General features: G+C 43.3%; 1 protein-coding gene across 2 annotated transcripts in view; it reads left to right on the top strand.

Moving 5' to 3' along the window:
* HAO1 (hydroxyacid oxidase 1) overlaps window positions 1–13,734 on the top strand; it is a 57,143-nt gene extending 43,409 nt beyond the window's left edge. Inside the window, exons 6-8 of one of the 2 annotated variants that reach the window (XM_036418133.2) lie at window positions 9,673–9,831; window positions 9,946–10,015; window positions 12,998–13,734. In XM_036418133.2, the coding sequence (XP_036274026.1) occupies window positions 9,673–9,831; window positions 9,946–10,015; window positions 12,998–13,068 (300 nt within the window). In that variant the 3' untranslated portion in view covers window positions 13,069–13,734. The remainder of the gene's footprint in view (window positions 1–9,672; window positions 9,832–9,945; window positions 10,016–12,997) is intronic. The other variant, XM_045574536.1, reaches the window with a different exon arrangement.
* The last annotated feature ends 2,111 nt before the right edge of the window (window positions 13,735–15,845 follow it).

Here is a 15,845-nt window from a genome sequence, read left to right as displayed (position 1 = left end):
ACCTCTGTTTTTAGAAGTGTGAGCCTAAATGTGGAATGGGCTATGTTTAGGGAATTTCAAGTAATCTATTTTGTTTGCGGTGTCTGGTTGATGTGGACAGGTAAGGGAGGAGGAGTTTCTTCAATATAATGAGTCATTGGATATACAATAGAATTGCCTTGGTTTAGCAGCAATGAATCTTAGAAATTGGATTTTGGCATGACAGGAGGCAGGAAGATCAGTTAGGTGGCAAAGGGAAGAGAGAAGGGCCCAAAATGTGAAAGGGAAGAGGGCATCAATTTCTATTCTAAATCTTAGTTTTTCTCATCTGTTAAAGTTTAAACACCATTACATTATTTCTTTTGTGACTTTATACTTCTTTCACTAATCTCTTTACCTTTTATCCTAAAACCTTATTTATTATAGGCAAAGTAAGCTAATATTATGTAACAAAACTAAAAAAAAAAATGTTTACCAGGTCATGTGGATGGACATTTCAGACCACCATCTCTAAACGGGACCACCATATGTATTTTCCCCCTATTGTCAGAACCATTCAATCATAGTTGTTATAATGAATGCCTTTCCTTGGGGTGACCAGTTGAATTGATTCAAACAAATGGTAGTAGAATAGAACAAGTAATTTAGTCAAGTGATAGTGGGCTATTGTTTTATTGAACTAGCAGGTTTGGTTTCATTAAATCCATAGATAGTTGTATAGGTCTTAGAGCAGACTAAATGACTAGAAGAGAATATTGGGTACACCTATCTATACTCACAGTTTTCCCTCAAGCATTAGTGATAGGAATGAAACAAGTGTTTGCACACAGTAGGATCACACTGTCAAGACTTTCTTTTCTTTTAACTTATTTTTATTGTTGACATGTTACAGATGTTCCCATTCTCCACTGCTCTTTAGCCAACTCCACCCAGCCCCCCACCTCTTCCCTCAGGCCATCACCTCATCAGTGTCTGTGTCCTTGGATTATGTATATATGTTCTTTGGCTAATCTCTTCACCTTTTATCTAGTCTCCTCCACCCCCCCCCCCCCCCCCCCACCTCTTCTAACAGCTGTCAGTCTGTTCCAAGTATCCATGGCTCTGGTTCTATTTTTTTCATCACTTTATGTTATTATTTATTTATTTAAATTTATTTTTATTGTTGAAAGTATTACAGATATTCCCTTTTTGTTCTTCATTGACCCCCCACCCTCCTCTCTCAACCCCAGGCCTGCACCTCACTATTATCTGTGTCCATAGGTTATGCATATATACATATAAATTATTTGGTTAATCTCTCCTCACCCCCACCCCACCACACCCTCCACTTTGTTTTCAGTTCTTTCCCATTCGGCCTTACTTATAGGGGCCCATATTTTGAGGTGATTTTAAATGTTGCCTGCAGGTAAATAGGGGTGGAGAGTCTCCTCTGGGCAGGGAGGAAAAGTTGGTAACAGCTCCTGGCTTTCTTGCACATTTATGCCTCTCTTATGCATGAAGACACTGACTTAGTGTGCGGGCCAAATTAAGTTTGTTTTCTAAAAATAAAATCTAAATCTACTGAAATCAAATCTAACTAGATTTTAAGGAAAAAATATCTAAATGGTGTGGTTTATTTCCCTCTGGCTGAGGGGATATGGAAACTTATCTAAAAGGGCTTTTTGAGCTGTGGTCTCAGAGACTTCTAAGAAAAACAATGACCCTCCCTTTGCATGCTGTGCATAAGAGAGGAGTGCTTGTTTGAGTTTTGCCTCATAGAGAGAATTGAAGGCCCATGATGGTGAGAGAAATCTGAGAAAGGGTTTGTTTTACAGGAAGATGTTTTTCCCTCAGTATGTGGGTTTTGAGGTAAGTGGCAAAAGGCTTAGAGGAGGCTGTGGTGTAAAACCTTTCAGTAGATACACAGAAGGACTGGCTGTCCTGCAGATTATGTGACATCATAAGTCAGAGCCACAGAGGCAGAGTGATGTCATGGGGGGAGCACCAAAATAGGAGTCTAGAGTCAAGGGTAAGTCCTTGTCTTACCTTTTTTCAGGGTGTGACCTGGGTGAGCAAGTTGTTTAAACATTTCAGCTTGAGCTTCTTCAATGTGTTGTGTTGGTTGAGAAAATAAAGCAGCTAGACTATATGATTTCTACATTTCTATAAATCACCAAGTTCCTTGGATGGGAAATTCTTATCACTAAGAATCTTACATCATTCAGCTTAATACCTCACTATTGAGAACCCCTGCCAGACCTTTTCGATATCCAAAAGGAATTTGTTGAATGGAGACGAGACCACCCAAGAGGCAGAGACCCCTACCCGGGAAATGACTCCAACTAGCCAATTGCGGAGTCAAATTACAATTTTTTTTTTCATTTCATATTGCATAATTCCTTTTACTGCTTAGTTGGAAAATACTACCAGCTTTTACCACATTTTATTACAAAAACATTTTTTTAAATCAATCTTTATTGTTCATATTGTTACAAAGGTTCCTCATTTCTTCCCCCCTCCACCAGGTTCCCACCCCACCCTCTACCCCCTCCCCATCCCCCATTGTCCTCATCCATAGGTGCAGTTTATGTTCAGTCTCTTCCTCCCTCCCTTTCCCCGATAGTAAATCCCTTTTCAGATAGTAAATCAGTTACTTAGCATTTTCTCATATCAATAATACCACCACATGCCCAATGATATATTTCACACAAAAGACATTTCCAAATAGGTCAACCAGCCTCAACCAGGCCCCACAGATCAACACCCCAGCGCTATACTAACTCAACACATCCAGATCTAAGCCTTCATCACTTGATTCAGCAGACCCTCAAGTTCCCACAAAAGTTTCCAGGCATGTCTGAGAGGCAGCCGTGGGGCAGGGGCAGGCGAGGAGCAAGCTGTTCCGGGCCTGGCTGCTCTGGGCCTGGCCTCTATTGCTCTGGTTCATTCCACAACCAGCTGCTCCGGGTCTGGTCACCGCCGCTCCCGACCTAGTTGCTCTGGACCTGGCTGCTGCTGCTCCGGGCCTGGCTGCACCAGACCTGGCTGCTCTGGGCCTGGCCGCTCCCAGCCTGGCAGCTGCTGTTCCAGGCCTGGTCGCACCAGAACCGGCTGCTCCGGGCCTGGCCGCTCCCAGCCTGGCAGCCGCTGCTCCGGGCCTGGCTGCTCCCAGCCTGGCAGCCGCTGCTCCGGGCCTGTCCGCACCAGACCCGGCTGCTCTGGGCCTGGCCGCTCCCAGCCTGGCAACTGCTGCTCCGGGCCTGGCCGCACCAGACCCGGCTGCTCCGGGCCTGGCCGCTCCCAGCCTGGATGCTCCGGGCTTGGCCACTGCTGTTCTGGACCTGGCTGCTCCCAACCCAGCTGCTCTGGGCCTGGCTTCTCCGGGCCCGGCCACTCCGGGTCTGGGTGTTCCTGGATTGGCCCCCCTGGGCTTGGCTGCCTCTGCCTCAGGCCTGGCTGCCACTGCCCCAGGTCTGACTGCTCCAGTGCTGGCTGTTGTTGCTCTGGTTCTGGCTGCTGCTGCTCTGGGGCCTGGCCGTTGCTGCTCCGGGCCCGGTTGCCATTGCTTTGTGCCTGGGCACTCTAGGCCTGGCTGCCGCTTTTCCAACATTCTGTCCTTTTTTTTTTTTTTTAATGCATTTATGTTGCAATGTTGGCTGGTGAGTTGAGTTCTGACTTAGTCTTTGAATTTTCAAGATCTTCTTTGTATTCTTTCTTAAGTAATTTTACTATCTTTTGCTCTCACTTGATTTCTTCACATTGAGAACTTTGGTTTCTTCCTCCTTGTCCTGGGAACTCAGCAGGTTAGCTTGTGGCACCCCTTTGTTCTCCGCGGGCTCCCGCGTTGCTCCAGCCTGTTGCCAGGGTCGGCGCCACCCAGGAAGCAGCCCCCGGCCTTGGCTCTGTTGCCCGCACTCAGAGGTCGATGGCTCAGGGGCACCCCCCCCCTGGGGGCCCTGTCGCCCAGCTCCCTGCCGGCGCCCGGCTGGCTGGTGTCCGGCAGCGGCTCCTGCTCCCTGTCGCATTCCTCCAGTCTGGAGCTTTTTTTTTCTCCTTCCCGCTAGGGGAGTCCAGGATCAGAGTCAACAGCCTGTCCTCTGCGCGCAGTCTGGCGGCTCTGCTTTTCGCCACTCCCCCGGGATTCCGCCTCATAGCCCCGTCTCCCCCTGCCCAAGCCTGGGTCCCCAGGGTCTGGTCCAGGACTGGGGTTCAGAGCAGTCCAGACTGAGGCTCAGCGCCGCCGGAGGCTTTGTTTCTTCACGCTAGGGTAATCCAGCATCAGAGTCAACATTCAGTCCTCTGCGTGCAATGTGCGCACAACTCCGGGGGCCCTGCTTTTCGCTGCTCCCCTGGGATTCCGCCTCACAGCCCCGTCTCCCCCACCAGAGCCTGGGTCCCCAGGGTCTGGCTCATAACTGGGGGTCAGTGCTGCCGGTTCGGGCGTTTAGCCCAGGCTGGGGGTTTTATTTCCTTCCTGCTAGGGAACGCCAGGCAGCACCCAGCCCTCTCCTCCTCTCCGGCTGCGACCTCTCCGCGCGCACGTGAGTGCGTGTGAGCTCGCAACATGTCTCCGTACCTTAGGCTTTTTTTCAGCTCCTCTGATTTTCCTTCTGGTTTTCTCTTTCCTTCTTGTAGAATTTCAGTCAGTCGACTACCTGTAGCTCTGGGCGATGTCCACTCTACATTTTAGTTGTATTCCATTGAAATTGTTGTGTGCTGCTGCGGTTAGGTGTCTATCCGAGCAGCCATCTTGAAGCTACATTCACACAAATTACAAATTTTATTGCAGATTCGAATCTGGGCTGCCGCCGCGGCAATGGCGGGGCCAGAAGCAGCCCCTGTTACAAAGCGGTCTCCTTTTTAAGCACTCTTCAAACAAGCACATTCCAAACAAGGGGGGGTGGAGGTCCACCGGGCTGAAGCTGGTTAGTTTCTCTGCCAGATGGCCTAATCTCCCTTCTTGGTTTGTTCTGCTATCTTCAGCCTTGACTAATCCAGACTGTTGATTTGGCCTTCAGCTCCAGGAGGGGGAGGGAGTAGCAACTTTCTACCCTCCAGGCAAGGTCAGTTATTTTCCACTCCTCAGAATTAAAAATTAAGCTCATGTCAGTCCTTACCCAAAAAGTAGTAATGTGACCACGACTGGTCTTGAAGTCATTAGAGAACAATATGATAGAATCAAATCCATTTCCAAAATCTATAGTACTGAACACCACAAATTGGGGTTTAAAGATAGATTCTCTCAAGCCATTGAATCATAGCAGCATTCCCCCCCCCCCCCCCCCATTTTTGTTTTGATGCTAACTGGACCCATATTTAAACTTATGAATATGCCATTCTTTTATAGTGAAAATTCTTAACTGCAGAAGATTTTCTTAAATTAAGTATTTGGGTTGTTAAGTCAAGTGTTTCTTGATTCCTTGGGCTCTTTTTCTATGAGATCTAAAATATTTAATTAAAAAAATATTTTATTTATTTTTTACAGAGAGGAAGGGATAGGGATAGAGAGCTAGAAACATCGATGAGAGAGAAATATCTACCAGCCGCTTCCTGCATGTCCCCTACTGGGGATGTGCCCACAACCAATGTACATGCCCTTGACCGGAATCAAACCAGAGACCTTTTAGTCTGCAGACCAATGCTTTATTCACTGAGCCAAACCGGTTTTGGCTTTATTTTTCCTTTTAAAAGAGATCCATGTAATTCTACCTTTGAGAAACACTTGATGTATTAGTTAGCTTTTGCTGTGTAACTTACTGGCCAAAATTCAATAGCCATTTACTTACGTCACAATTTTGTGAGTTGGAAATTCAGTCTGAGATTGTCTGGGAGACTATTCTGGTGTTGGTTGGCCCCACTCATATGCATCTGGGTCTACTTGGACAGGCAGGAACAGCTTTTAATTGTCTCACATCTAGCACATTAGCTGAGCCAGTTCTCATGAGGTGGCCGACTTCTGAGAGCAAGTGCAAGCCCACAAGACCTCTTGGGATTTAGGCTTAGAACAGACATATTGTTGCTTCTGTCATATTCTGTTGTTCACAATGGCAAGTTCAAACTCAAGGGGCAGGGAAATAGACTCTTCTGGTCAGATTTCTCCCATGTAATAGGAGGAGCTGAAATGTCACATTTCAAGGAAATGAAGACATTTTTGCAATTGCAGGTAACCAAGGCTTGCTTGTGTGGGCCAATGGTTTTCTAAGCGGGCTTAATAGAAACCCCCCAGGGATGCTTGGTGAAGTGTGATGGGCAAGACAGAGAGTTAGAGAAGGATTGATGGGCAGTGGCCTGGACTCTGTCTTCTTTTTTCAACTCTGGTTTTGCTTGCTTTTGTTTATGCTCAATTCCTTTGGTTTGAAAACTTTAAAGGGTTGCAACCCTAAAATGTCAGAAATTAGGGATATAGTAATGAATACAACAGGAAGGTAGAAAGGTGTGAGCTCCCTGTGAGTTCTGGAGGACCAGGAGAAAGTCCTTGGGAGAAAGTGACTTGAGTGGGAACAGCAAAGAGGTTCTGTTCTTTGGATCCAGGTGGGATTCTTCTTGCATCTCTGAGATTTCCTTTTCGGACTCTTTAAACCACCTGGCATAGTGTCTTGAATATACCAGGTCCTCAATAAAGTTTTTGGTAAGTTGATGAATGGATGGGTGCATGAGCAATAGTATATTGGGTGGGATTTGCCACATTTTTTTCTGTATATTAAACCCACTGGAGTCAAGGCCCCAACTAGTTGTCTAAAGAACCACTAAGGAAAGAAAGGCTGAAATGAATGGTCTCTTAGATGCGCAGCAAGCTGAAAAGAAGGAAACACAACAGAGTCATAAACTAGTGGATTTGTCTACAGTATTTATTTATTGAATCGCCCCAATCAGAATTATTCTCTGAAATACTTACTCAGTAAAATTGTAATAAAGGGGGAAACAAGGGGTAGGAGGAGAAGGATAGAAATGCTCAGCAAATGAATAGTACAGTCTTGTCCACAGACACATGCAACACCAACCTAGGTTCCTTTTTATAACCCAGGATTCACATTTAAATTATCCATAACAGTTTCCTTTTAGGCCAGGCTGGACATTGGAAATAACCTAAAGAGACTTGAGTTGTGAGACTTTGAAAATGTGTATTGAACCCTAGCTAGCTAATATTATTCTTTGGTTCTGGTTTCAAATGGGGAAATATGCTTAATTATAGCTTGCATCATCCCTTGGAAATTGTAGCATTTCTATGTTGATGTAACTTGCCTGACTGTAAAAGGAGGACTATGTATAGGTAAAGGGGCATATGTAAATGGATCCAAAGCATGTTTGGCAAGGCAGAGAAGCCAAAAGGAAAGAGAGGAAAATCACAGCACTTGCCAAACATTTAGGGGCTGCATGCCAAATGTTGCCTTCACTTCCTCCAAATCTGTTGCTGGGCTTGGTCTTCAGCCTTTTACATAAAACTCTTTTTAAGTTTTGCCTCTAAAGTTTTAGGGGCGAAGTGGGAAAAACTTCTGAGTGATTTCAGCACAATTATTTTGAGAAAAAACTGCACTTGAATGCCTGGTAGCTTTTTCAGCATGCATTCTAAGTGGGGATTGGATTTAACTTAAGATTTAAATATGTTGCTATGAATGTGAATAATTTCTATAGATTTTGACCTGCAGGTTACCTTGGGAATTGTTTCCATTCCCAAGTGCAAAGATTTAGATCAAAGTAGCTGACAGTGTCAGCTATTAGCTATGAACTCTATTGGCGATTAGCCAACCATATTCACTATTGGCACGTGAAGCTATAAAACAAGATTCCAAATCCAGTGTTTTAAATCAACAGTAATTTATTCCCATGAAAGTCTGTGTGAACTGGAGGTCTGCTGATATGGACTTGGTACTGGTTAGGTGGCTGTGGTCCCAGTCTCAGGTCCAATGGGTTTGGCTGGGCTAGCTCTGCTTCCTGAATATTTATCCTGGGGCCTAAGGGGGAAGCATTGACCAGGGGATTCTCCTCTCACAGCAAATGGCACAGGTGCAAAAGAAAGCTGAGACCCACGAGGTTGTTTAAGGCCTATGCCCAGAAATGATACTTTCCACCTCTGCTTCAGTGGTTCTCAACCTTTCTAATGCCATGACCCTTTAATACAGTTCCTCATATTGTAGTGACCCCCAACCATAAAATTATTTTCATTGCTACTTCATAACTGTGATTTTGATACTGTTATGAATCGTAATGCAAATATCTATGTTTTCCTATGGTCTTAGGCGACCCTGTTAGTGGTTCTCAACCACTGCACTGGGCCTCTAGTATATTTAAAAACCTAAGCAACTGAACAGCCGAACAACCAAAGGACATGTTGCTATGATGCGAACTGACTACCAGGGGTCAGATGCTCAATGCATGACTGTCCCTTGTGGTCAGTGCGCTCCCACAGTGGGAGTACTGCTCTGCTGACCTCTGGGTGTCAGATGCGAGGCTCAAGGCTGGGAAGCACAGTTGCAGCAGCACCAGCCTCTCCCACCTCCACAGCAGCACTGCCGAGTGGTGGCAGCAGGTGCAAAGGCCAGGATCACCTGACCCAGGCTCCTTCCTGGCCACCTGCCACTTTGCAGACTACTACATACTATGGGGGATGTTGGACTGCTAGTTTCTGACATCCCCCAAGGGGTCCCGGATTGGAGGGTGCAGGCCAGGCTGAGGGATTCGTGCACCAAGCCTCTAATATATATATTTTTATTTTTTTATTTTTTTATTTTTTTTATTTATTTTTTATTTTTTATTTTTTTCATGGAGACCTATGAACTGGGAGGTCATGGTTTGGTACCTAGTCAGGGCACATGCCAGAGTTATGGGGCTCAGGCCCCAGTGTGAGGTGTGTGTGGGGGTGGGGCAGCTGATCAGTGGTTTTCTCTCATCATTGATATTTCTATCTCTCCCTTTCCCTTTCTCTCTGAAATCAAGAAAACATATTTAAAAATACTAATAAAATAAAATTAGGTTTACATTTAAAAAATATATTTTATTGATTTTTTACAGAGAGGAAGAGAGAGGGAGAGCTAGAAACATCTATGAGAGAGAATCATCGATCAGCTGCCTCCTGAACACCCCCTACTGGGGATGTGCCCACAACCAATGTACACGCCCTTGACCGGAATCGAACCCAGGACCCTTCAGTCCCCAAGCCGACGCTCTATCCATTGAGCCAAACCAGTCTCGGCTAGGTTTACATTTTTAAAAAATCATTATCTTTGGCCCTGAACAAGTAGCTCATTTGGTTAGAGCATCATTCCAATATTCCAATGTTTTAGGTTTGATCCCCAGTCAGGGCACATACAAGAATATACTGATGCATGCATAAATAGGTGGAACAGAAAAAATTGACTTCTCTCTCTCTCCCTTCTTTTCTCTTTATAAAAATCAACACAAAATAAAATAAAATAATGATCTTCGAATTTGAATATTAGGAACAGAAAAAAATATTGTGGTCTCTGAAAGAAAAAGGAGCCACCCAATTCCAAATGTAGTTTGTTTTTGTTGTGATTTTTGTTTGTTTGTTTGTTGTTTTTTGTTACTCGCATTTGCATCACTTTTATTTCAGGGGGAATTTACTGTTGATTCCAAATCTACTTAGCTTATTTTTCTCTGAGCCCTAGTCAGATGGTCAGTGGGCTGTGGGGTTAGAGTGGGGTAACAATGCAGCATGCAGAGTGTCATCACATGAATTACCTCTTCTTTCCACAGATTGATGCTCTGCCCGAAATTGTGGAGGCCGTTGATGGGAAGGTGGAGGTCTTTCTGGACGGGGGTGTCAGGAAAGGCACTGATGTTCTGAAAGCTCTGGCCCTGGGAGCAAAGGCTGTGTTTGTGGGGAGACCAATCATCTGGGGTTTGGCTTCCCAGGTAATTGGAAGACAAATAAATAAATACATAAAACAGGATAACTCAGCAGTGACATAAATACATGAAAGAGCCAGGATGACTTACCCAAAAGATCTGTATCTTTTCCTTGTTTAGGGAGAGAAAGGTGTTCAAGATGTCCTTGAGATACTCAAGGAAGAATTCCGATTGGCAATGGCTCTGAGTGGTAAGATTTGTCTTTGCAATTTACAACTTTCTTTTTTCTTTTATAAGTATCTTTTTATTGATTTCAGAGAAAAAGGGAGAGGGAAAGAGATATAGAAACATCAATAGAGAAAAATCATTGATTGGCTGCCTCCTGCACATTCCACATTGGGGAATAAGCCTGCAACCCAGGCATGTGCCCTGACTGGGAATCAAACAGTGATCTCCTGGTGCATAGGTCAACACTCAACTACTGAGCCACACTGGTTGGGATACAACTTTCTTTTCTTCCAGTGGTCATTAAGCCAAGGCTCCTTGGTGGGGAGAAGTGAGTTTGAGGGGTAAAGAGATGGAATTATTTTGGGCTGTAATTAAATTTAAGTTAGCTCTATATTTATAGCTTAGTGCTGAGCACCCTCTGAACTGAGGAACTATGCAGAGTGCATAGTCTGTAACACTCACTTAGCCTCTATCTTTGAAAGTCTTATTGGGATATTTGGGTAAGGATGAGTACTTTCAGAGTACTCATACTTTTCCTCACTTCATAGCACATGAACAATAAATCTAACTGGTTAGGCAACAACTCTACTTGGATATCTAAGTGGCATCTTAGACTCCACCTCTTCAAAACTAAACTGCTAACTTTTCCTACTGAAACTTGCTTCACCTGCAGACTCTCCAGTCTCAGTTCACATTATCACCTTTGTTTCAGGTGCTCAGATGAAAAATCTCAAGTCACTCTTGACTTTTATTTTTCCTCACACCCTTACATCTGCAGAAGATCCATTTGCAAAATACAGTGGTGCCTCGCATAAAGAACGCCTCGCACAGCGAACGCTGCACACAACGAACTTCCTTTCATGATTCATACAACGAACTTCGTTTCACACAACGAAGTCGCCCGAGCTTCCACGACCGCTTTGCCCGAGCTTCCACGACTGCTTCGCCCGAGCTTCCACGATCGCTGCCGATGTATTGCATCCTTCCGCGCAGGCACTGCAGGCAGTCGTTAGTCACTGCGCTTAACTTAAGCACGTATCGCGGCAATCGTTCTTCATTACGAATTAAATCACGCACGTATCACAGCAGTCGTCCTTTTAAGTTAAACTCAATATTTTTTTATATAATTTTTTTTTTTAAAAATTATGTTTTTAGATGTATCTAAATAAAAATAATAACAAAAGATTTATCTTTTTTTATGTCATCTTAGCATATTTTATGCTACAGAACGAATTATTTTTTTTAACATGTATTGTTATGGGAAAACGCGTTTCACATAACGAACTTTTCGCATAACAAACTAAGTTCGTTGTGTGAGGCACCACTGTATAATCAGAATCTGACTTCACCTACCACCTCCACTGCCATCACTCTAGCCAGAGCCATCATCTCTCTTCACCATGGATATTCTGATAGTCTCTCTGTGCATCCTTCCCAACATTTATCTTCCCTTGGGACTTACAGGTCTGTCTATCCTTGCCTAGATCTGCCTCCCAGCCCGTTCTGATCACGGCAGTCAGATTACTTCAGATCATGTCACTCTTCTCATCAGAAGGCTCAATTGTTCTGTGTTTATTCAGAGTAAAAGCCAATGAGGTATAAGGCCCTATGTGGTTTGACCTCTACCACCTCTCTGATCTCACCTTCTGCTACTGTCACCATTGCTTATTCTGCTCAGGGTTCATTTATCTCCTGGCTGTTCCTTGGCTATGCTAAACATGTTTCAGCCTTAGGGATCTTCCCCCAGATATTTACCGTATTTTTTGGACCATAAGACGCACTTTTTTCCCCCCAGAAGTGGGGGGGAAAAGTCCCTGCGTCTTATGGTCCAAATATAGCCTACACATATACTTTAAAAAAAAAAAGTTTTTTTACTTGCCCGGCTCTGTGTGGTCTCTGTGTGCTTGCCCAGCTCTAAAATGGTTCTAAATGCTGCTGTTTACTTTACAGGGTTGATTACATGTGTTTATGACTGTGATGTTGGGTTTTTAATGCACATAAAATATTTTAGGACACTATTTGTTTCAGAATCTTTTTTTCTTCATTTCCCTTCTCTAAAAACTGGTGCGTCTTATGGTCCGGAGCGTCTTATGGTCCGAAAAATACGGTACATGGCTGATTCCCTCACCCCCTTCAAGTCACAATTATGATACACTGTACTTTCTCAAAGGGCCCCATTCTGACCACCCTATTTAAAATGGCAATTTGCTCTCTGCCCACACACTCAGCTTCCAGTTTTCTTTCCCTATTATTAGCTCGTTACTTTATCATAGCACCTATCACCTTCTATAGATCATCTAGCTTATGATTTATTTTTTTAAATCATATGCATTATGTATCCTCTCTAGAATGTAAGAAGCACAAGGCAGCAATCTTTGTCCATAGTCTTCACTGCAGTATTCGTAGTGTATAGAGCAGTGCCTGGCGCATAAATAATATTTGCAGAATGAATGAATAAATAAATAAGCAGCATTATTACTAGGAACTGTTTTGAATTTGACTCAGCTGGACCTGTACATGCAAAGAATGACCTTGAGTTAATTATCAAGTCCCCAACTTTTGAAGGTAACAAGGGCTTCCTTTTCTGTGATCCATATCACCCCGATTGTCTCCATAGATAGACTCCCCAAGATCAATGGTCTCCTCACTACTGTGCTGAGCCTGTGTGGACACAGCCTCAGCGAGAAGAATGCCATTCTGTGAATCCTCACTATGCATTTTAATTTGCTACAGACATATCCTAAAAGAGAGCTTTCAGCCACTGGCTCTTTATTAAATGTGGCAGAAAGAATATACTCTTTGTGTTAATAAAAATATGTGCCAGTCATTTTGTGTTAAGGACTGTTTAGGTAATAAAAATGGTCTCATGCCACATAAGATTTGGCAAGGCTACCTTGAATCATAAACCTTACATTTGTCAAGTTTTACATTCCTTGGGAAAACGATTACCTGCCTGATTATTATTGCATTCATTTCATATTAAATGTATGCATTCTTTTTTCAGGGTGCCAGAATGTGAAAGCCATCGACAAGACATTGGTGAGGAAAAATCCTTCGGCCCTTTCCAAGATCTGACAGTGCACAATATTTTCCCATCTGTATTATTTTTTTTCCAGCATGTATTACTTGACAAAGAGACACTGTGCAGAGAGTGACCACAGTCTGTAATTCCTCACTTCGATACAAAGGGTGTCGTTCTTCTCCAACAAAATAGCAATCCCTTTTAGTTCATTGCTTTTGACTTTTCAATGGGTGTCCTAGGAACCTTTTAGAAAGAAATGGACTTGCATCCTGGAAATATATTAACTGTTAAAAAGAAAACATTGAAAATGTGTTTAGACAACGTCATCCCTTGGCAGGCTAACGTGCTGAAAAACAAAAGATATTCTTTGGTAAACTTGACGGGAGCTAATGCTGAGGTGGAAAGATAATGATCACACTGTTTATTAGCCTGCATTGTGTTCAGATACCCATAAAACAGTGTTCTTAAATTATAAGCTCAGGTTCAAAAGGTTCCACATGCCTGGGAGACTTGGATTCGCACCACCGAGGAGGTAGCACTTGATAGATTTGGGATGAATTGGTGAAATTTGTGATTTTCCTAGATACATTTTAATACCTTGAGCTGCGCTACTTCTTTGAATGTAGATTTCATTCCCATCTTCAGTGTCTGAATATCTGAATATTTTGTGATATGCATTGCTTTCTAACCAGGAAGAAATAAAGCATTATTTTGAAAAGTGTATATCTGGTCCATTTGCAACACTATGGAATTTAACCATTGTACTTTCTTTTTCTTTTTCTTTTTTTTCTTTTCTTTCTTTCTTTTTTTAAATCAGTCTTTATTGTTCATATTATTACAAAGGTTCCTCATTTCTTCCCCCCTCCACCAGGTTCCCACCCCACCCTCCACCCCCTTCCCATCCTCCACCCCCTCCCCACCCCCCATTGTCCTCATCCATAGGTGCACTGTTTATGTTCAGTCCGCTCCTGGCATCCACCACTCCCCCTTTCCGGAAGAACTGTCAGTCCACTCCCCTCCTGTATTGCTGACTCTACTACAATTAACAGCTGACTCTACTACAATTAACAATTAATATTGTTCATCAGGTTTTTCAATCTCCTTTTTTTGTTGTTGTTTTTTGCTTTTTTTTAATTAATAAACTTTTACACTTCTAAGAATAAATTTTAAAATCTAATAATTTTAAACCTTGTTTTTTTCTGCCCTGGGAATTGAAAAGCAAACTTGTTTACATGTAAACTTGCCCTTAGGCTATCAAAAGGTGTAGCCATTCAAGTGTAAATGAACACATTGTTTAAAGATAGCTGCTGGTTGGAATTGGATTACCTGTTCTGGGTGGGAATGGCTTGTCCTCCCCTTTCTCCATTAAAATTAAGGTGTTAGCTACCTCTTTTTGGCAAGAGACCTTAAACTTTCAGAACTTAAAATTTTTCAGATAGTAAATCAGTTACTTAGCATTTTCTCAAATCAATAATACCTCCACATGCTCAAGGATACACGCCACACAAAAGACATTTCCAAATAGATCAACCAACTTTATCCAGACCCCACACAAGGCACTCACAGATCAACACCCCAGCGCTATACTAACTCAACATTTCCAGATCTAAGCCTTCATCACTTGATTCAGCAGACGCTCATTGTACTTTCTTAATGCTAATTGGTTCCCTATTCCTCCATGCATGCTGCGTTATTTCTCACACCGTCTAGTTCCTCTTCTTTATTCTCTTGCTTCTTTTAATCACAATCGTGTGCAAACCCAGCAACATTATTTGTGAGGATCACGCCCAGTGAAAATGTCAGTCCTTTGTTCAAAAAGTAAGTAAAAGCCTTTTTTTCTATAGTTTTTCTCTTCATCTGTCATGGTGTCTTATTTGCCATTTAATGCCACGTTTCTTTGGACACGGGGATATGCACAAGGCAAGTGCAGACCCTCACAGGTGCCTGGGACATCATCCTGTGACCAGCCCCAACTCTTCTCAGTCCAGGTCCAGGACTCAGGGTGGAGGGTGGCCTTGTCACTGGTAAGAGAGCAGCCAAGGACTCATTCAGGGGAAGGGGTGGGGGAAGGCGGAAGATGAGACAATGTGTGACTTTAGGCTCCAGGCCCCCAGATTATCTCTTTGGCTTTTCCTTATGAAAAATGAACTCAAAGATGAAATTATTAAGAATTTCAAGCCAACAGCCATAGAACATTAAACTCAGGCATGGGGCCCCTTTCTTAGTGTGGAGTCCTGTGCAGCTTCACTAGTTAACCACAGAGACCTGGTCACATGACTTTTAGATTTATCCCCAAACCAGTCATATGATGGATTGCAGGTGGACTTCGTAGTCAGTGTAATTTTGAGATTGATTTTTCACCATCTCTCTGGTTGTTCAACCACTGTGAAATACTGAGTGAAACAAATGAGAAAAACTCTGCCTTAGAATAAGATTATTATATTATGTCTTATTGTTTTACTAGAGGCCTGATGTATGGGATTTGTGCACTGGTGGGGGTGTGTGGCCTGTGGGGATCGGCCCACTGTGGGAATGCCACTCATCCTGACCAGCCCAGTGGTGCTCCTACTGTGGGAGCACACTGATCACTAGGGGGCAGCTTCTGCGTTGAGCATCTGCCCCTTGGTGGTCAGTGCTCATCATAGTGACTGGTCAACTGGTCATTCTGGCCATTCTGCCATTCAGTTGCTGGGGTTTTATTATATAGGATTATTAAGGATCTCGATTTTTTGTCTCTCTTTCTTTAAATGCTAGAAATTTCATAAATACTATAATGGACACAAATATTGATCTCTTGTTCTGAAATTATATTTAAATCTGATAAAATAGA

The sequence above is a fragment of the Pipistrellus kuhlii genome, unplaced genomic scaffold (assembly GCF_014108245.1).
Source record: "Pipistrellus kuhlii isolate mPipKuh1 unplaced genomic scaffold, mPipKuh1.p scaffold_m20_p_6, whole genome shotgun sequence".
Lineage (NCBI taxonomy): Eukaryota > Metazoa > Chordata > Mammalia > Chiroptera > Vespertilionidae > Pipistrellus > Pipistrellus kuhlii.
Note: the sequence above shows the minus strand (reverse complement) of the source record. Positions and strands in the feature narration are given on the sequence as shown.